This window comes from Aotus nancymaae, unplaced genomic scaffold, assembly GCF_030222135.1.
Source record: "Aotus nancymaae isolate 86718 unplaced genomic scaffold, 86718_ANA_hifiasm-v0.15.2.pri h1tg000062l, whole genome shotgun sequence".
Lineage (NCBI taxonomy): Eukaryota > Metazoa > Chordata > Mammalia > Primates > Aotidae > Aotus > Aotus nancymaae.
The window spans coordinates 2,137,886-2,160,435 of record NW_026988476.1 but is presented as its reverse complement, the minus strand read 5'-3'; the positions used below and the strand labels follow the sequence as shown (position 1 = coordinate 2,160,435).

General features: G+C 35.6%; 1 protein-coding gene across 2 annotated transcripts in view; it reads right to left on the bottom strand.

The window, feature by feature from the left end:
- Window positions 1–22,550, bottom strand: part of NUBPL (NUBP iron-sulfur cluster assembly factor, mitochondrial) — a 282,020-nt gene that overhangs the window by 17,302 nt on the left and 242,168 nt on the right. For both annotated transcript variants that reach the window (XM_012468600.3, XM_064365771.1), the window contains one exon: window positions 15,599–15,684. In XM_012468600.3, the coding sequence (XP_012324023.1) occupies window positions 15,599–15,684 (86 nt within the window). The remainder of the gene's footprint in view (window positions 1–15,598; window positions 15,685–22,550) is intronic.

The window sequence follows — 22,550 nt, the reverse complement described above, 5'->3', positions numbered from 1 at the left end:
CTGGACAATATAGCAAGACTCTGTTTCTAAAACACACACACACACACACACACACACACACACACAATAGTCAGGTATGGTGGCACACATGTGTGATACCAGCTACTCAGGAAGCTGAAGTGAGAGAATTGAGACTGGGAGGTCGAGGCTGCAGTGAGCTCTGTGATTGTGCCTCTGTAATCCAGCCTGGGTGACAGAGCAAAGCCCCATTTCAGGAAAAAAAAATAAGTTTGGAATTAAAAAATTATATGCCTGAAAGTGAGGGGTTTTGACAACTAAGCTTGGTTCTATTACTGATAATATGTAATTTCTTCCAGTAAAAGGATAAATGTTCTAATATTGCTTCCTAGGACATCTCAAATAAATCAATTCCACTTAACTCTAGAATTCTTTCATCTTAAGAATGTCCCATACATGTACCACTTTGCTTGACTTCACCAAAAAAGTTGGTTATAATAGAATGAAGAGCTCAGAAGAGACTCATATATGAAAGTTACTAATTTACAATGGAGACAACATAGTACTGCACATTAATTGGATATCCATATATAAAATAATGAATCTTAACCTCCTACCTCATTCCATACACAAAAATTAATTCCAGGAGGACTGTAGAGCTAAATATGAGAGGTAAACAATAATGCTTTTAGAAAAAAATAGGCAAATGTAATAACGCTGCAGGCAGGCAGGCAGAGATTTTTCCAGCAGGACACAAAGAAGCACTAAACACAAAGGAAATTATTTAAATTAAATTGGAGTACATTAAAATTAAGAAATTAATCAAAAGATATGATTAAGAGAGTGAAAGGGCAAACTATAGAATGGGAGATGGTATATACAATACACATACATGACAAAAGACTTTTACCCATAATTTATAAAGAACTCCTGGAAATCAATAAGGAAAAGTCAGATAATACAATAAAGAAATAGGCAAGAGACTTAACAGACATTCCACAATAGAGAATATTCAAAGTATACTTATGCTTGAGACTGTATTAGAAAAGATATATCAGTATGACTAAAACAAAAAAAATTATATCAAGTATTTGTGAGAGTGCAGAATGAGTAAGATTCATTGTTTCAGTTGAGTGGAAATGGGTACAATCATTTTAAAAAACTGTCTGGCAGTATCTACATAAACTGATACATGTTTATACTACAGCACAGCAATTCTACTCCCAGTTATGTAACAACAGAAACATGAACAAAACATTCACTAAAAGACAGGTACAACAATGTTGATAACAATACTAATCATAATAGTCAAAAATGGAAAACTACTCAAGTGTCCATCAACAATAAAATAGGCAAATTGTGATATATTCACACAATGGAATGCTACAGAGCAATGACAATAAAAGAACTATAGCAACAATCAGCAGTAGGAGTGAATCTCGCAAACATAATTTTAAGCAAAATAAACCAGACATACAAAAGTATAACACTATATTATTCTGCTTGTAAAAATTTCAAAAACAAGCAAAACTAATCTATAGTGTTATAATTTGGGTTCCATTTTGGGGTAGTGACTGGAAGGTGGCATAGGCAGGGGTTTTGGGGATGCTGGTAATGTTCTACTTCTTATTTTGAAATTTTATATTGTTTCACTGACATTTCCCCAATCCCTGCTCCCTAGACCCTGGTAACCACCATTCTACTCTCTACCTCTATAATACAACTTTTTTAAATTCCATATATAAGGGAGCTGATGAAGTATTAGTCTTTCTGTACCTGGCTTATTCTACTTCATTTACTGTCCTCCAGGTTCATCCATGTTGTTATAGGATTTCTTTCTTTTTAAAGGCCAAATAGTATTCCATTGTCTGTGTGTACGTGTGTGTGTATACACATTTTTTTTTAATCCATTCATCTGTTGACTGATTTCATATCTTGGCTATTGTGAATAGTGCTGTGATAAACATGGAAGTGCAGATCTCTCTTTGGTAGACTGATTTCAGTTCCTTTGGATATATTCCCAGCAATGGGACTGTGGGATCATATGGTAGTTATATAGTTAATTTTTTAAGAAACTTCCATACTACTTTCCTTGATGGCTGTATTAATTTATATTTCCACTCAAAGTGCAAGGGTTCCCTTTTCTCCACATCCCCACCAACACTTTTACCTTTTTGATAATAGCTATCCTAACAGGTATGAAGGGATATCTCATTGTGGTTTTCATTTGCCTTTATCTGATGATTAGTGATTATTAGCATTTTTTCACATAGCTGTTGGTCATTTGTATGTTTTCTTTTGAGAAATGTCTACTCAGATCCTTTGCCCATTTAAAAAATCAGGTTGTGGCCGGGCACGGTGGCTCAAGCCTGTAATCCCAGCACTTTGGGAGGCCGAGGCGGGTGGATCACTAGGTCAAGAGATCGAGACCATCCTGGTCAACATGGTGAAACCCCCGTCTCTACTAAAAATACAAAAAATTAGCTGGGCACGGTGGCGCGTGCCTGTAATCCCAGCTACTCAGGAGGCTGAGGCAGGAGAATTGCCTGAACCCAGGAGGCGGAGGTTGCGGTGAGCCGAGATCGCGCCATTGCACTCCAGCCTGGGTAACGAGAGCGAAACTCCGTCTCAAAAAAAAAAAAAAAAAAAAATCAGGTTGTTTGTTTTCTTGCTATTGGGTTGAGTTCCTCATATATTTTGGATATTAACTCCTTATGTATGTTTTGCAAATATTTTCCCTCAATCTGTAAGTAGTCTCTTCATCTTGTTGACTGTTTTCTTGGCTGTTCACAGACTTTTTAGTTTGGTGTAATCTCATTTATCTATTTTTGCTATTTTGCTATTTTGTCTATCCAGAAAATTCACTGCCCAGACCAATGCCATAGAGCTTCTTCTCTAGGTTTTCTTCCAGTAGTTTTATAGTTTCAGGTCTTACACGTAAGGCTTTACTTCATTTTGGGTATGCTAATTTCAAATATGCTAATTTCATTCTTCTGCATGTGGACATCCAGTTGTCCTAACACCATTTATTGAAGTGACTGTCCTTTCTCCATTGTGTGTTCTTGGCACCTCTGTCAAACATCAATTGACTGTAAATATATGGATTTATTTCTGGGCTCTCTATTGTTCTATTTCTGGAATACAAACAACGGATATGTTCACTTTGTAAAAATTCATTGAGCTATAATTTGTGCCCTTTTATGTAAGTATGTCACACTTCAATGAAAAGTTTGTTTCTAAAAAAGGTGGTCATGAGAAGAATGGTAATAAAGCAATAAGAATAAAAAACCGAAACAATGACATATTAGGTGTCTTGTGAAGTTGCCTATAAAAACAAGCATCTGTTTTTAAATAGAAAATATTCTACAAAACCAAAAAAAGCAGTAAAATTAAGATGAGTTCCTTGGGAGGAATAATCTCCTATTCTTCCTAATTAGCACTCCAGTAAGCGCCCTGAAATAAAGTCTAACTCCATGGAAGCTCTAAAATGGTGGGGCTATATACCCACAATGTCTAATAGGGTAGCCATTAGTCGGTGTGCCTGGCTACTGAGTACTTGAAATGTGGCTAGTCTGACGTACGATGTGTTATAAGTATAAAATACATCCTAAGTATTGAAGACTTAGTATAAGTAAAAAAAATGTAAAATATCTGAATAATTTTTAAAGTTTTCAAGTTATTTATTTTTAAGCTTTTACATCAAAGTATATCAGGAACACACAAAAAAGTACTTAAGTTTAAGGCAAAGTGGATTCACCAAAACGTATGCCCATGTTACCAAGCCCCTGTTAATAAAGTGTTGCCAGCACCCCAGAAGTCTCCCTATATACCTTCCAAACACTTTCCAAAAGGTATTCACTAATCTGCTAACACCATAAATATTGTGTTGTTTTGAATTTGATACTAACTGAATCATGTAATTTTTTGTGTGTGTCCAAGTGATTCATCCAACTAAACTATGTACCTGTAATTTACTTTGATTGAGTCTTAAGCTTTTATAATGAGTAGACCACAAATACTCATTCTCCTGTTGTATCATCTGCGTTGTTTCCAGATTTTGGCTACTGTAAACAATGCTTCTGTGAATGTTTTTGTACATCTCTCTCTCTCTCTTTTTTTTTTTTTTGCTGGGTATTAGGTTATATGTATTTAACTTAATACATTAAAGAAGCGAAGGTTTCCAAATAAAGTTCTATCAATTTATACCACCACCAGAAATGTACCAGAATTCCAGCCCTTCCACAGCCTGAACCTTTGGTACCATCAGTCTTTTTAAATTTTAGCAAGTATGGTGAGTATGCTGTAGACATTGTGCTGGCTTTTTCAACTGTCAACTTGTTTATACTAGGAAATTCATTACTTAGACTCTCCCCTACATGGTTCCCGGTTAAAGTTTGCCAAAAGTAAAGTGGCAGGAGATCTGGAAGGTGAAAATGAAGGCTTAGGCATTACACACTATTGGTTTCCTTTGTTCAGAGGTGGTGAAAGGAAGATTCAGGGTGTAGTTGCATTCCAGTTTGTCCTCATTCTTTTGGAGTCTGTGCCCACCTATCTCTTCCACCATGGTTTTAATTTACATTGCCATAATTATTAATAAAGTTGACTATATATTTCACTTTTTTTTTGGTCATTTATATATCCTCTTCTATAAAGTGCCTGTTTAGGTCTCTTGGCTATTTTTTTACTGGATTATATGTTTTCTTCCCCTTATTAAATTATATGAATTCCTAGTGTTTTTCAAATACAATTCCTTTGTTGGTTGACCCTCAATAATTTTTATGTGAATTTCATGTTGAAATGATATTTTGAATATACTGTAGTATATGTATTATTAAAATTAACTTCATCTTTTTTTTTTACTATTTAAAATATGGCTATTTAAAAAAACTTTGAAACTACATTTATGGTTCATATTTCCATGGTTTGTATTTCCATTGGACAGTGCAGCCCTAGACAACTAAAGCATAACTGTAGAACCTATTTTGGTAGTTCTCCTATCTAATTTTTTAAGGTTCTAAAGATGTAAAAAAATATTTTATTAGGTTCTGTGATTTATAATGAATTTTTTTTTTTTTTTTTTTTTTTGAAACAGGGTCTCACTCTGTTGCTCAGGTTGGAATGCAGCAGCGTGATCATGACTCACTGAAGCCTCAAACAACTGCGACTCCTGGGCTCAGGTGATCTTCCTGCCTCAGCCTCCTTAGCTGAGACTACAGATGCACGCTAGCACACTCAGCTAATTTTTTATTTTTTGTGGAGACAAGGTCTTGTTATGTTGCCAAGGCCTTGCTATGTTGCCAAGGCTGGTCTTTAACTCCTGGCTTCAAACAATCCTCCCACCTCAGCCTCTGCACTTGGCCTATTATGAATATTCTTAAAAACTGAACATAAATAAAACACTTTAAAATATACACAAGACTATCATTTTATAAAAATACACAAAACTACCAAGTTTCTGTGCTTTTAATTGAAATTACGTCAGCCAAATGTGATAATCCTCTTTTATGGTTATCTCATTCTGTGCAAAACTCATACAACAGTTATATATATAACTCTGTGTGTGTCTCTCTATACGCTTATACAGAGTAATACAGTTATATCAACATATATAGATATACATACACTATATATTCTATCTTTGATTTATTAAAAAAGAAGTTAGTCATTAACATATGCAAACTGTGGCAAACAATTCTTTCAAAATATAAGGTTAGCTGGGGGACAATTTAAAAGAAAGCCTTGGGTATTAAAAAGCTTAGAAACCACTGCTCAAGTTTACTTAACAACAATCCTCTATAATCAATGAGTTTTGAATGGGGGCAACCAATGCAATAAGGAAGAACATTAGAATATCCATGTTGCAGTTTGTTCATTAGAAATTTTTCTCTCTTAAAGAAGAAAGAATTCAAGTCCATTATGATGGCTTCCCCCACAAATAAGCCTCGTGAAATACTTGTGAATACTTCATACATTGTTAAGCTGTTTGTATTTATGTAGAGCTATTGTGTATATCCTTTAATAGAAGAAACATTAGAAAACAGATGCTTTGCTATAGCTTAATTTACATAATACCACTGAGATACAGCTGTAAGCATGCTCAATCATTTTTTAATGCCTCATCATAGTGTAAGATCCTTTTTTCCTTTTACCTCAGCTATTTTTACTGAAAGAAAGCAAATACTATATGCCTGGCTACCATCAACCACCACAACCCTTTTGCATGTGATTCTTGCAGTATTCCAATCCATCACTGGTTCAGAAGGGCACTTCTTAACTTTTTAAAAATTGATTCTCTTGAAATATCAACATTGCTCTGAATATTGGATTTTTGTGTCTAAATCTACTGAATTAAGGAGGCTCAAAAGGCTCCAATTTTAATTTCTTTTTGGCATTTTAAACCCAGATACAGGTAAGTAACAAGAAAGATTTTTAAGCTACTATATAATCCAATTTCTCCAGGCTACAATCAGGTTAAATGCTTGCTGGGTGGAACCTGCCACAAGCATTACAAGTTATGTATGATTTAAGAAAAAGGGAGGAGGAAAAATTCATTGTTAAATAATGAATAATAATAACTGAAATTAATTTAGATTCATAAGTGCTTTTCAGTTCTTTGTTAGATTCAAACCAGTTTTTGGTATATTTCTTGAAGCACGTGCAAGAATATCACAATTTTTAAAAATGAGATGGGTGTTCTTGTTTTCCCTTTGAGAAATAGTCATTTGACATGGAAAGAACAACGAACAGGGAGGCCTGTGTCCATGCTCCTTTCAGGGACCAACTAAATCGCTGTGGGTCCATGAAGTGCAACTCAACTTCTCTATGCCTTGAATTCTTACTATTTTTTTTTTTTTTTGAGACAGAGTCTTGCTCTGTGCCCAGGCTGGAGTGCAGTGGGGCAATCTCAGCTCACTGCAACCTCCGCCTCCCGGGTTCAAGTGATTCTCCTGCCTCAGCCTCCTAAGTAGCTGGGATTATAGGCACCTGCCACCACGCCTGGCTAATTTTTGTATTTTTAGTAGAGACAGGATTTCACCATGTTCATCAGGCTGCTCTCGAACTTCTGACCTCATGATCCGCCCACCTTGCCCTCTCAAAGTGCTGGAATTACAGGCATAAGCCACCATGCCTGGCCTATGCCTTGAATTCTTAATCTTGAAAAAGAGGATTTATAATGATCTCTAATGTCTACCACTATAACAATAACATTCAGAGCTACCCTTTACAGTACCATGTGCTAAGGTTATGCTAAGTACTGTCATTGTAATCATGCTTCACTGCCATAATGACCAATGAGATGGGTATTATCATCCCTATATCATGGAAGGAAACTCTGAAGCTAAATTATTTGCTCAAGGTCACATAGTTAGTAAATGACAAAGCCAAAATTCAAACTACTTGAGTGACTGGCTTGTATAAAGAAGTCACTAAACAAGATGACAATTAAATAGGCTAGAGACTTTTGTGCATGGAATTAAGTGGCCTAAAATAATAATGAGTCAATAAAGTTGAGCAATATAGCATAGTAATTAAGAGCACAGTTACAGGGCAGACATGATTTGAGCCATCCTTACCACTCAGTGCTGCAGTCAAGTCTTAGGCTTCATCTCCTTCTCCTAGATCCTGGACATGGAACTCCCCTTCCCATATCACCCACATGATACCTCCTTGACTGTCAGCAGAACCTATGGCTCCTTAAGTCCTCCCCATTTTTCAATCCACCAGTTTCTTCTGGCTTAACTTATCTACCTTAACAATCAGAACCCCAATAATAAGCAAATTTGATGAAGAACCCTCTTACACCCTAGAATCTGTCAGCCTGTGATAGTCCATGATGTCCAGAGTATTAAACCTCAACTCTAGAGTATCCACAGAAACTGCAGTTAAGAATAAGGGCTCTGGAAAGCAGACTTCTTGGGATCAGAGCCCAGATGCCCCAATAAACACATAGATATTCTTGTATAAGTTATTTAACCTCTCTGAACCACATTTCCTCATATGCAAAATGGGGGAAATGATGTTCCGTTATCTCACAAAGTTGTTGTGAGCGATGAGTTTAATTCATGTAACTCACATAAAACAGCATTCTAGTTCAAAGCACACACAGATTTCTGAGAGAGCCTAGAGAAAGACACAAATGAGTATATATCTCCAGTCTCTGAGATATAATTATGGCTGAGATGCAGAATGCTATCCAGTCTTATAAAGGTAATAAATTTTTCTCATTTTTCTAAGAAGGCAATATAATTTCTAAGAAGACAACATAATCCTTAACCTTTACAAATAAATACTAAAAAGTTCCAGACCACAATAGGATTGTCTCTTTGTTTTTTGTTTTTAGCAGAAAAAATAAACCACAGGAAAGGTAGAATTTCTCTCTCTTTTATAAAAGAAATATTTGTAAGACTAAAACAATTATATAATTTTCAGAATTATTTATTAGGAAATAAATCAATTCAGTGATCGACATTAAGATTTAATCTATATATTTGTTTCTAGGTCAAATGTGGTATAGACTGCTAGCTGCTCACCAAAATTCATGATCTCATCTTCCTTGGCACACAACTAACTTACATTTCTTGGGCTCCTTAAGAAATGTGACGTGGTTATGTGACTGAATTTTAGCTAGTAGAATGGGCATAGAAGTATGTGTACCACATCCAGGTCTGGCCCATAAAAATCTCCAAGGTAGGTACATGCTTCTGTATTCTCTTTCCTTGTGGCTAGCTAGAATGAAGATGGCTCCTAATGTAATTTTGGAAGTTACAATTGAAAATGACAGAGGCTCCAACAGTCTGACAGACTGCATAGAAGAAGGCTACTCTGCTCACCTGTTCATCTACTATAATAGTACTGTTATATGAGCAAGAAAGAAACTTCCATTGTATTTGTATCATTATATATTTTGGGATCTACTTATGACAGCAATTAGCCTTCCTTAAATAATGTAAATTTCAAATAATGCAGAATTTTAGACTCAAAATTATATAGCAATTTAACAAATCTATATGAAGATAATGTAAATGGCTCAATTAAAATACTCAAGGAATAAAGATATCTCAAAGAACAGTAGTTTTAAAAATTCTAATTAAATTTCTTCTTTTTTTTGACACAAGGTCTCACTCTAACATTCAGCTGGAGTTTACTGGCATGATTGCAGTTCACTGCAGCCTAGACCTTCCAGGCTCAAGCAATCCTCCCACCTCAGCCTCCTAAGTAGCTGGGACTACAGCTGCATGCCACCATACTAGGCTAATTTTTTATTTTTTTTGTAGAGACAGGGATCTTACTATGTTGCTTACTCCTAGCCTCAAGCGATCCTCCTGCCTCAGCCTCACAAAGTGCTAGAATTACAGGCATGAGCCACTACACCCAGCCCCAAATTCTTATTAGCAAATAAAGACATCAGTCAAAACACTGAGGTCAGATACATAAAAATCTGTAAATTCATAACATTCTAAAAAGTAATTATATAACATTATATCAACTTTGAGTACTTAGACTGCCAAAAACTGTACTTAAGCCACTTATATACATTATCTTGTTTATTTCTCATCTCAACCTCCTGAGGAAAATACTACTATGATTCCCTGATGATGACTGAGAAAACTAAGGCATAGAATCAATAACTCGGGTCATACAGTTACAAAGTGGCAGAGCTGGGATCTACAATTCAAACTCCCCAGCTCACACTCTTCACTACTATGCAAAAATGCCTCTGCAAGTAGTTTCCTATCATCCAAAAAATTATAAGAAAATGTGGAAAGCAATTTGATTTGAAACCACAAAAGAATATTAAAAATATAGTTCTCTAAGTGGTAATAAAAATCTGTATTTAGGAGATTTTTTTAAAGAGTATTTCTCTTATCAGTATCTTTACCAGTTTCTTCCTTGACAAACACTATTAAATCACAACTCTCATAGAGAAGAAGGGCAGAGATTTGTGACTGAAAACCCAACCTCTTTTTTTCTAGGTTGTTGTCAACCTGAGCTAAAAATCAGCTGCTGGTAGATTTATTAATGGCGGTATAACTCAAAATTCTTTTGACTTCTGCCTTCTAACTCTTCTACCCTATACATTCGATTCCCAAAATTGCCAATTCTTCCTTCAAAATGTCAATTACATTCATTTCTCCTTCCGTTTTCACTGGCATTATTCTAAATCAGCCCTTTACTGCCTATGACCTATACCATGTTTTTCCAACCTTTTAAACTGTCTTACTGATAAAAGAAATATTTTACATCTTGACTACATGGAAGTAGGCTACTCTGCTTACCTGTTCATCTACTATAATAGTATTATTACATGAGCAAGAAACACACAATACAAACACACATATAATATGTGTGTTTCTACTTGAGACCAAATCTTTTTTTTTTTTTTTTTGAGACCAAATCTTTATGAAATAAGACTCTCTTCCTAAGAGCAATTTATTCTGACATGGTTTAAACATTTTTGGTTACATCTCTTACTGTACTGATTTCATGATCTGTTGGTGGGTCACAACCTGCAGCGTGAATAACTTTGATCATTGCAAATGTTCACTTACTTCCTCCATGTTTTCTGGCTCCTATTCTTTTTATTCATCTCCACCAGATTAAATCTTTGTTAAATTCTATCCTAATGATGTCTACTTCCCATCCAGAATTCTTTACGAACTCCTCTTATAATCTCAAGAAGAAAGTACAAATTCCTTAGCCTACTGTTTAAGGCTCTACCCAATCTGGCAATACACCAATACACACTACCTCAACTATAGACAAACTGAACAATCCTGAACACAACTTGTATATTCCTGATTCTTTGCAGACTGAATTCTGTCCCTCCCTAGTCCCTAATATGCCTATGAAAATCCTACTCCACTCATTCAGTCAGTATATATTTAGTGAGAAACTACATCTTCCAGGCACAGAGGGAGAGACAGGTGGTCCCTGTACTTACAGAGTGTATAGTATAGTATAGTATAGTATAGTATGCAAATGTAAAAGTACTGACAAATGTAAAAACAGTTACAAAAGCAGTAATAGAGTATAACTGGATCATAAAATAAAAAGAGCTCGTAAAAGGGTTAGGGTGGGCGGAGCGAGGTGGCTTATGCCAGGACTTTGGGAGGCCGAGGTGGGTGGATTGCTTGAGGTCAGCAGATTGGGACCACCCTGGTCAACATAGTAAAACCAAGTCACTACTAAAATACAAAAATGAGCCTGGTGAAAGGCACCTATAATCCCAGCTACTAGGGAGTCTGAGGCAGGAGAATTGCTTGAACCCAGGAGGCAGAGGTTGCAATGAGCTGAGACTGCATCACTGCACTCCAGCCTGGGCAACTAAGTGAGACTCCATCTAAAAAAAAAAATGGGGGTGGTTAGGGCAACTCTCCCTGAGAAGAGCCTTTTGTTTAATCTAAGTACCAAAGTACAAAAAGGAGTTAACAGGTGAAAAGTGAGGTTAAAATGTTCTCCGATAGGGAAAGAGCATGGTAAGGGTTCCGAGGCAAGAAGTGGTGTGTGGAAACTCCGAAGAAGTAGAAGACCAGTTTGCTTGTGGCACAGAGAAAGCAAGGCAGAGTAGCCTGTGAGCAGGGATAAGGGGCATAGCAGACATGGATGGCATTACATCCCAGATCAAAGTATCCTGCCTGCTATATGCCAGGTAACTATGCACTTAAGAATGTTTAAGGCATGTTTTCTTGCCATCCAAGAACTTGCATTCTTCTGTGAAGACTGACAGGTAAACCTGTAGTGGAATAAGAACCAAACTAAACATATGTGTAAGTAGATCAGAGACAGGAGTGATAACTTTTCCTGGCATACTGGGAGAAGCATTCTAGAGGAAATAATGTCTAAGCAGAGGTATTAAAAATGAATACATGGGTTCCCTAAATTGGCTGTGGCTTATCAGGCAAAGGACCAGGATGTGTAAAATTACAGGGACATGAAAAAAATAATCATGGCTTTTTCATAAAGTCATCCTTGATAGCCTGGAAGAAAAAGTGTTTTTATACTTCTCAGAATTGAGGGCATCAAAATAGAGTTAGTCTACAGGATGATAAAGTACTTGAAGAAAGAGGCTTCATCTTTCTTTATTTTTTCCTAAACCACTAATGGAAGTTTATTGTAACACTTTGCTTATAGAAGACACTAAATATCAGTAAATAGGGATGTGTGGAATAAATAATCACGTTTGTTCAATTAAAACTAACTAAGTGATCCCTTATGTGCCACAGGAATAAGAGAATAAATGTACATTTACTTTTCAGTAGCTGGGAAAGAGATTATCAAAGAAGGAAGGGCTATATAGTGAAATCCCTTTGACACCAGAAGTTCAAATAGTAGGACAGGGCTCCAAATTGAGGTGCCTGGGACTCTCATGTATAAGGAGGCAACAAAAATGAGTGAGAATGACATAACACATAAATTACTCATTGTTTAAAATGTGTAAGACTGAAAAGTTTTATTTTGTTAAAAAACAGTCTACCTACAAATAATGAGACAGTTAAGGATTTGGTATAGTTGTTATCATTTTAGGCAGAGAACAGATAATTTAATAGCTCATCTCTTCTCCTATCTAAGGCCTTGAGTTTTAAGAAGTCATTTAAATTAACTTCAAAATGTTCTTGCAGACATTATAAACTCTGTCCATACCGATGAATTCCAATGACATCATTGTTTCCATGGTAACTAATGCACTTCAAATGGGGGAAGAACAGAGAGCAAGACTAAAAACCAAGGGGAAGAAATGAAATAAAGTGGTATAAACAAAGCATAACATCTTTTTGGTATATACGAAACACTTACTAATTTCAAAGCTTTACCATTACTTAGGCTCTAAGGCTCTTAAGGACAGAGGGATCTCAAAGGTCATCAAATCCACTTCCCACTCATAGCCAAGACCTTTACAATGTAGCTGAATCATGATTGCCCAATTGTTCACAGAGCTTATTGCTGGAAAGTTCTTACTCATTTACTTGCAAACATTACTGAATACCTAACTTGTTCTGCAGGTTTAAGAGATGATTAAGACCTTCTATCTCTTTTAAAAAATGTTGGCAGTTTAGAAGGCAAATAATTTAAATGTAGGGTGAAAAAAAAGAGGGCTATAATAAAGATACAGGGAGATGTCCAAAAGGCCAGAGGAAGGAACTATAAATCCCAACTTGGAAGAATTTCACAGTTCCAGTGACTTTCATTTTCACTCCCACTAAGTCCTGCAAACCCAAGACAACATCCTGGACCTGTCAGGACCCAGAACTGCTCTAACTTGGCAAACTTACATGCTAAGATCAACTTTGTGATCCCAAACAGCTCTTTCACCCTCTAACTGATCCCTGAAGTAGTCCTATGAGCCTTATGCAGTCTGTCAGCCTTCACTTGGAATACCTCCTCATATTCCCTTGCTAATATCCTCAACATTTATCCTTCAGTGGCATCCACCTAGCAACAGCCTAACCTGGACTTAGTGACCATCCCTCTTCCTCTCTGTTATGTTCCATAAGCATTATCTGTCCAACCCTCTGCCTTAGAATCTAGAAAAAAATCTGTCAGAACAGTATGAGATTAAGTATCCAGGTCTACATACAGGTATACAGGTTTACATAAGGACTGAAAGATAATACATTCTGAATTTGGCAACTATGGTCATTAGACTCCTAACTAGCAAAGTCCATGTAGGACCTGCTCCATAGCCATAGTCACCTCAAATGACAGTGTCCGTTGAAATGGTCTTTTGATATACAAAATGATAATTTACAGGGGGTAAAATTTTAAAGAGGTCTTGCTCCTGCTCTGTTTAAAATTTTTTCCTCAAGAAATTCATGTTTTTGGGTGAGCTAGACATATACCTCAGCTCTAGTCTTACAGAATGAGAAGTTAAACATTCACTTACGTGCAAATAGAACGGCTATTATCCTAACTTTGGATTGATCTTAACAGACAATTGGCACTATTATCTAATTTCTGTCAGAAAGAAAGATTACAGATTACTTGTTAATGTCATAATTTTTGGTAGATAACCATCTCTCTTTTTGCTGACTTACATTTAAAATCCCATATAATAAGAAACCTAATTTAGTTATCTGGGTAGGCATTACTTGTGTCTAGTTTGTCTAAGAAGGCATAATACAAAGTAACATTGCTCAAATTAGGTGCTTTAGAGAGAGTTTTCTGTGTGAGGTAGGCATTTGGTTATCATTGTTTTAAAAATTTTCCAACCTAAAGTTTATAACATAGAACACTGGCCCTAAACTACTTGCTGATCACAATCATAAACCCCCTAGTGAAAAACCCTCAGACCACCTGGAAGGTAAATATACAGGCACCTTCCTTATCAGCCTCCTTGATTTCCACAAGAACATGTCAATCCAACCCAGAGTTCTGTGGCTTGCCAATGCTCACAGCACTGTGCTAACTGGCAAAGGAGAAGAGGTACTCGAGGTAATTCACCTCAACCACTCTACTACACTATTTTATACTTTTCGGAAGCCCTCTGAGAGATAAACATTTATGAACGCTTCCCTTCGAGTCCATTCATTCAAATACATTATTGGTTCTTATCCTGTGTGATGGTCTCACTACAGAATCTGATTAAAGTTACAATTCTTTCCATACCAAAACAAATACACTTAGGCATACAATTTAGGGCTAGGGGAGGTGAGAGAGAAAAATCATGAGACTCCTGAAGCTAAGCTACAAACTGAAGTTTAAAAAGCTCTGATGTATATGCTCTAAAATCTGTCTTTGAATTAATAAGCAAGGCCGCTAGCTAGCTACACAGAAGCATCATGTTGGCACTGTACTGAAATGTTTGTTTTATCCCTTGTACTCCAGCACAATTCCACCTGCTTTTGTTGAGGCACAGAAGGAAAAACCCTCTATTTACTGTAAAGAAGGTGATGAGTGTGTTCATTACATACATAGGTTCTTCTTTCTAAGAACCTAGGGAAGATATTTCTCTCTGTTCTCAGCTCTGTCTTTCTTGAGCATCCAGTTCTTTGTTGCTGTTGTTTTTTAACTTTGTAGAAATGCAGTTTTATAATGGTACTATATTTCTTTTTCTTTGGCTGCTAGAAAAGTCATGGTACACCCCTAGCATGTATTTAAGTTCCTTAATAGCACACAATTTGTTTACTGACTTCACTTCTCACCCCATCTAATTTTAATTATTTTGTCTATTTTTATTGTACTTTTAACTATTATTACACCAAATTGGGCAGAAAATCCTGAAGTGCCTCCTAGAAGAAGGTGAGCTTATAGTAAGTTGAACTGTAGGAACCAGAAGGAAAAAAGTAATCTTTTTTCATCTGTTTCCCCATAAGTGTTCTATCCAAGTCTATCTATCTAAATAATTTCCTAAAACATTCTTGTAATTGTTTTTCATCAGTGAGAGCTGCAAGTATGAGAGAAGTAGTACTTCTACAGAAAACACTTACCTAAAGGATGTTTTAGAATTCTTCTGGATTATTATAACGTGTAGACATGTTTTCACCTATAAATGTGGTTTTAAAGTAACCATAAATAGGAACTAGGACATTCATAAAGCCTTCTGCACAGAACTAAATTACGACTTCAACTGTATTTTTCAATGACTTGCTTCTTCAGTTAGAAGAGTTTTATATTTTTCAACAGTGAAGTTGTAAATGCTTACGGGCACATGGACTTTGCGAAACATCTCAGCACCCTTATGTGCATCCATCAGTGCAATATCCTGGGGCGTGGAGACAATCACAGCACCTAGCCAAAAGATAAACAAAATGCTATTATCTTTTAATTCTTATGGAGAGATTACTTTCAACATTATGTTGTTTACATGCACAAATAGTCTACTACAGTAACTATTTAGGTCATTCATATAAATTTTATATAATGAATGAGAAAGACAAGAAAATATCTACTTTGTTTTGCCTACCTTTGAATCCTCACTTCTATAATCACAACTGGGCCGGGCACAGTGGCTCACACCTGTAATCCCAACACTTTGGGAGGCCAAGGTGGGCGGACCATTTGGGGCCAGGAGCTCGAGACCAGCCTGGCTAACATGGTGAAACCCTGTCACTACTAAAAATACAAAAATTAGCCAGGTGTGATGGTTCACGCCTGTAATCCCAGTTACTTGGGAGGCTGAGGCAGGAGAATTGCTTGAACCCGGGAGGTGGAGGTTGCAGTGAGCCGACATTGCGCTACTGCATTCCAGCCTGGGTGGCAGAGCAAGACTCTGTCTCAAAACAACAAAAAAAATAAAAATAAAATCACAACTGATTAATCAGTAATTCAGGATCTTAACTCTATCAGTGGGACTTTCTTCCCATTCAGACAATGTGCTAGTTATACAGATGCACAAGGTAGGTCTTACTTTCAAGTTAACAGTTCAATAGCCAGGCATGGTGGTATGTGCCTATAATCCCATCTACTTGGGAGGCTGAGGCGGAGGAATCACTTAAGCCTTGGAGTCAAGACCAGCCTGGGCAATATAGTGAGACCTCATCTCAAAAAAAAAAAAAAGGAAAGAAGAAGGAGAAGGAGAGAAAGAAGGTGAAAAAAAAAAGGGAGGGAGGGGAAGGAGGGAAGGAAGGAAAGAATGGAGGGAGGGAGGAAGGGAAAGGGAGAGAAGGGGAGAGAAGGGGAGAGAGAGAGAAATGAAAGAAAAAGAAAGAAAGAAGAAAAAATGAAAAGAAAGAGAAAAGCAGCAGTGGCGGTGGAAAAATAAGAAGCAGAGGTGGTTGTTAATAGTCTACTTGGGAGACTGAAAAATTAAGCATTATAATACAATATGCTAAAAAAGAGAAGGAGGAGGAGAAGAAGAATGAGGAGATGGAGAAGAAAAGAGGAGGAGAAAGAAGAGGAGGAGGAGGAAGAAGAATTTGTTAATATTCTACTTGGGAGACTGAAAAATTAAGGATTATAATACAATATACTAAGCATTATAACAGTGGTGTGCAGAGGGTGTTATGGAGTTGTAAAGAAGAAACAGGAAGATCTAGGAGAGAAAATGGTGAAGTGTAACAGATAGAAGGGGAAGGTAGAGATAGGAGAAGCAATGGGGGAAAGTGTCCAGGAAGAAGTGATTCTTAAGATGAGTCCTAAAAGTTTATATTTTTAAAAACTCACACTGTGGAAAGCAATTTGGTGGGAATAAAGCTGAGGGCTGTGACAGAAATTCAGATGCGAAATGACAGAGGCCTGAACTGAAGTGGATGGAGATGGTGACTTTTCTGGATCTCCACCACTACCCTACAGAAACCAGGTAGTACTAGGGTACAGAGTTTTGAGAGAAAGTGTGATACAATTTTTCTTTAGGTGGAAACAACAAAGGCCTGGTTAGGATTGGCAGGGTCTGTGAATTTTTTTAAATTCTGTGGCTCTCTCTAGATGATAACCTAAAAATAATTAACATAAACATAATCTAATCACATGGCTGATCATCACCTTACAACTCAATATGCAATGCTATGACAATTCAGAGCCCCAAACTGTTAAATTGGTATCAAGTGGCAGTCTGACACAACTAATGAAAACAGAGGCAAGATTAACAATAAATAACTGATTACACCAAGTGAAGGTCAAATGATACTAGAGAGCATTGCCTGAAGGGGTATTTTGAAGTTCGAACAGAGAAAAGTGGCGGGAGAACCAAGTTATCACAAAGCACATGGCAGTACAGGCATGTCAAACTCAAAAGAACCTGTACGACAGCAGTTAGCGATACATTTATCTTGCAACCAGCATCTTCATTTCAGGAAAAAAAACATCTTTTACATTAAATTAATGTCATAAATTTGAATTTTGCTAATTTTGTAAGTTTTGCTTGTATTTAATTTATTTAATTTTTAACCTATATAATATGTGCTATAAACTTACGGATTTTGTGTTTATACCTTATAAAAAAATAAATCAGTATGGAGTGTGGGAAGATTATTTTTCCTTTAGAAAAAAGGCCTATTTGTTACTCAAGTTTGAGATACACTATTTTTAGAATTCAAACAGAACAGGATTCAAAATTTGATTCTATAGCTGACTACCTGTGTAACTAGATAATGCCTTAACCTATCAAGAGTTTTTGCTTCTTCATCAACAAAATGGCATAGAAATACTTAGGTCACAGGGTTAAAATAATTAAATAAACTACTATACACAGATACTTGACATGATGTCTAACACGCAATAAATGATGGCTGTCGCTGCTGTTATTATCATCACTACATTTATTATTGTTATTAATAAAATGCCTTAGACATTGCTGAGAAGGTCATTTTCCTAATGGCTATCTGGCAGCTCATCCTACTTTTCAAACTGTTCCATGGATCACTACAGCCTTATATTTTTATTTATTCTGTCCAATAAACCAAAACTTAGTTAACACTTCTCTTTCCCCTCTTGCAAAGACTGACGGAAATCACATCTTGGCAAAAATTACACTCTACACCTCCAATACCTTTTCAGAATTTGCCACCTTCTAGATTCTGTTATTAATCTGTTTCCTAGCTTTTTTCATACCTAGTCATTTGGAAGGGATCTAATTCCAGCTCTGGGTGTATCCAGGTGTATAACTAACCTCGAACAAATAATTCAGAATCAGAGTGACTCTGAGTCTTTCTTTAACTGTAAAACTAGTGCCTGCACTAGGTAGTTTCCAAGGATTCAGCTATCTCTATACTATTTAGCATTCCATCTTAACTATAAACAGCTTCTAGAACTACCTCTGCTCAACCTGACTGCCTGAGTAATCTTATTTAGGGGTATTAGCCCTCAATCTCAGAACTGTTCTCTTTCTACATAAGCGGAGGAATCTCCTTGGCTATTTCCTCCAAATCTTCTCCTTCACTGTATATTAGTATGTAGGGTGTTCTCTACTGCATCGGCTCTAAAAAGTATTCTTAGCTTTTATATGATATAAACATGTTACTGTTTAAAATACTTTTTGTCTACTATTTGTAGCATCATTACACAATATAGCTTCAAGGGCAGTTATGATTTATTTTATTGTTTTATCAAACAAAAGTAATGACATAATACTTTGCACATAAAAGATAAAAAAATAGGCACTTAAAAGATCAATGATTTAGACAATGTTCTTATATTTTCAAAATCATCTCCCCTAGATTACTTCAACATAAACTTTAAGTTGGCAATTCCTTGAACTAGGAGTCAAGAGCTCCGGATTCTGGTTTTGATGACAGTCTTAATATATAACCTTGAATAACCAAGTCTCAATATATCTCAATACTCTGCTATAAAATGAATCTATTTCCATAGGCCCTATTTAACTTAAACAGCTGTTACATTAAACAAAGTTAAAAGTCTAATAAAAATGTAGAGGGGCATTATTTTAATAGCTATAAGATACTAAAGAGAGGGATTAAACTGGCTTGTTTTCTCTGTACTTAATTAACCCCAACACAGTAATACAAATAAGCATCTATGCCATCTGGGTTTCTTTGCAAAATAGTCTGAATAGCACCATTGGAGCAAATTAATACAACATTTGATAAGGACAATGATCATCTTCCATGTCCTGTCAAATGCTCAAGAAGCATATAAATATTTCATGGAACTACATTTACAGAAGTTTTTTTTGTGTAAAATTTTTTTGTCTATGATTTGTAAAAATATATGTGGTATTTTGCTGAAATACATGTTCTTAATTAATGACTAAGTCCTTAATCACAATACAATCAGCCTCTGGGTTTTGTCCTGAAAAAAAATTTCTAATTCTTGTTGAAGAAGACAAAAACATAACTGGCTCACACATAAATCATTATCTCTTTTGCTGTATCGTATATCAAAGTTAGTATAGCATATCATGTAAGTTTAGTGTATCATATAAGTAATCATTTCAGATAGCCCTGGAATGACCTTTAGAATTTATGGTAAGAAAACTATGCATAAAGAAACAATAGAACCTCCAGTAAAATTAAATTTAGTCCTTAATCTAGCATAACCCAGACTGTTAAAAAAATTTATTTTAATTTTTGTGAGTACATGGTAGGTATATATATTTAAGGGGTCCATGAGATGTTCTGATACAGGCATACAATGTGTAACAACCACATCGTGTAAAATGGGGTACCCAGCCCCTCAAGCACTTATCTTTTATCTTACAAACAATCCAATTAAACTTTTAGATACTTTAAAATGTACAATTAAGTTATTACTGACTGTAGGCACCCTGTTGTCCTATCAAATACTAGGTCTTATTCATTCTTTTTAACTATTTTTTTTGTACCCATCAGTCATTGGCATCTCCCCATGACCCCACTACCCTTCTCCACCTTGGGTAACTATCCACTACTCTGTATGTCCATTAGTTCAATTGTTTTAATTTTTAGATCCCACAAATAAGTGAGAACATGAAACATTTGTCTTTCTGTGCCAGGCTTATTTCACTTAACATAATGGCTTCCAGTTCCATCCATGTTGTTGCAAATGACAGGGTCTCATTCTTTTTATGGCTAAATAGTACTCCATTGTGTATAAATACCACATTTTCTTTATCCATTAATCTGTTGATAGACATTTAGATTGCTTTCAAATCTTGGCTATTGTGAACAGTGCTGCAATAAACATGGGAGTGCAGATATCTCTTTGATACACTAATTTCCTTTCTTTTAGGTACATACCCAGCAGTGGGACTGCTGAATATGGTAGCTCTATTTTTAGTTTTTTGAGGAACCGCTACACTGTTCTCCATAGTCGTTGTACTAATCTACCTTCCCATCAACAGTGACAAGGGTTCTCTTTTCCTCAAATCCTTGCCAGCATTTTTATTGCTTGTCTTTGGACATAAGCCATTTTAACTGGAGTGAGACGATACCTCTTTGTAGTTTCAATTTGCATTTCTCTGATTATCAGTGATGTTGAGCACATTTTCATATGCCTGTTTGCCATTGTGTGACTTCTTTTCAGAAATGTCTATTCATATTTTTTGCCCATTTTTTAACTGGATTGTTAGATTTTTTTTTCCTATAGAGTTGTTGCAGCTCCTTATATATCCTGGTTATAAATCTCTTGTCAGGTGGGTAGTCTGCAAATATTTTCTCCCATTTGTGGGTTGTTTCTTCACTTTGATGTTTCTTTTACTGTGCAGCAGCTTTTTAACTTGATGTGATTCTGTTTGTCCATTTTTGCTTTGATAACCCAGATTTTTGAATTTTAAAGGAATTATGTCATTTTTTTCTTGTTACTGTATCTTTTAACTTAAGATATGGTCTCTGAAACCTGATATTACATTTTATCTTTATAATTATTGGCTTTCTACCTGTTAAATTTTAATTTTTCCCAGAAACATGAGCCAATATAAATTATTCTAGAATTTTCTTCCTTTATACCATCACTAATGATGTCACTTCAGTTTGTGATGAAAGGTTTGATAGAAAACTTGTGCTCCCTCTACTGACTGTAAGGAAATGTCAACAGCAGCAAAAAATAAAGTGTAGTTCGCAATAAATGGAATTATTATGCCTATCTCAAGAAGCCCATCAAGAATTCTCCACCCATTTTCTAAAGTAAATTTTTGAGTCTAAACGATTAAATAACATTGGTTAAATGCTAATTCACAACTTGTAATCCTTTTAAAAGGCTTCTCATCAGCTGAGATTTACTATAAAAGGTTAATTATCTGGCAGATTCTGGCAAATATGTAAACATCTTACAAAGTATTTATTTAGAATATTAATCGTTAATTTTTCTGACTAGTAAGAGGAAAATCTATTTATGACTGCATATCTGGATTTGGGTCAAAGTTCAGAGTAGTTAAACATTTAAAACTGATGATTCCAGATGTTACACTGACCATAATTATACCAGTGTGGAACTACTCAACTATGCATTCTAGTCCCCAGGGCACAGATTGTATCTAATTCTCTCACTTGATTGAGAAATTCAGTGCTAGAGCCTAATAAACATGTACAACAAAATCTACTCAGAAGTATAGCTGAAGAAATAATTCTATAACTTACTATTATGAACATATCAATCTCTTTCAAGTCAAATAAGAATTTTTAAAAATTAACTATATTTAATGGTCACAATGCTCTTAATATTTAGTGCTACTGATTCTCCTTAATTTTTCAGAAATATACTTGCATTGAAAGAAAATAATCATTCAATGTCTGATGTTTAACAAAAACAGTGCCAAATATTATTTTCTATTAACTATAAAGTACATTGGCATTGGTATTTTTTAGCTCTTTCTCCTCTGTTACCCCAAAATTCCTGAGTTATAAATATTATTTGCTGTAAGATCAATGATCACCTACCAATATTAGTATCAGCTGAAAGAAAACATGATTTAAAAGGTAAATTCACCTCAAATGTACTCACAGACAGTGTTTCAACAGGAAATATAAATAATTCTTGGATTAGTCACTATTTTGACCTCTGTGCTCCTTTCCAACAGAGGATAGAATTGATGAGAGTCACAAAGAGGACATGTTTTATTAATTTAAAGATGAGACATTATTTTGCTCACCTCAGAAACAAATCTTACTATAGGAAATTATATCAATTGCTGATAAAGAATTAACAAACACAATAATAAGTGGAAACAATGTTATATCAACATTACTGGTGTTCTAAATCATCCTAATTGATAAAAAAGAAAA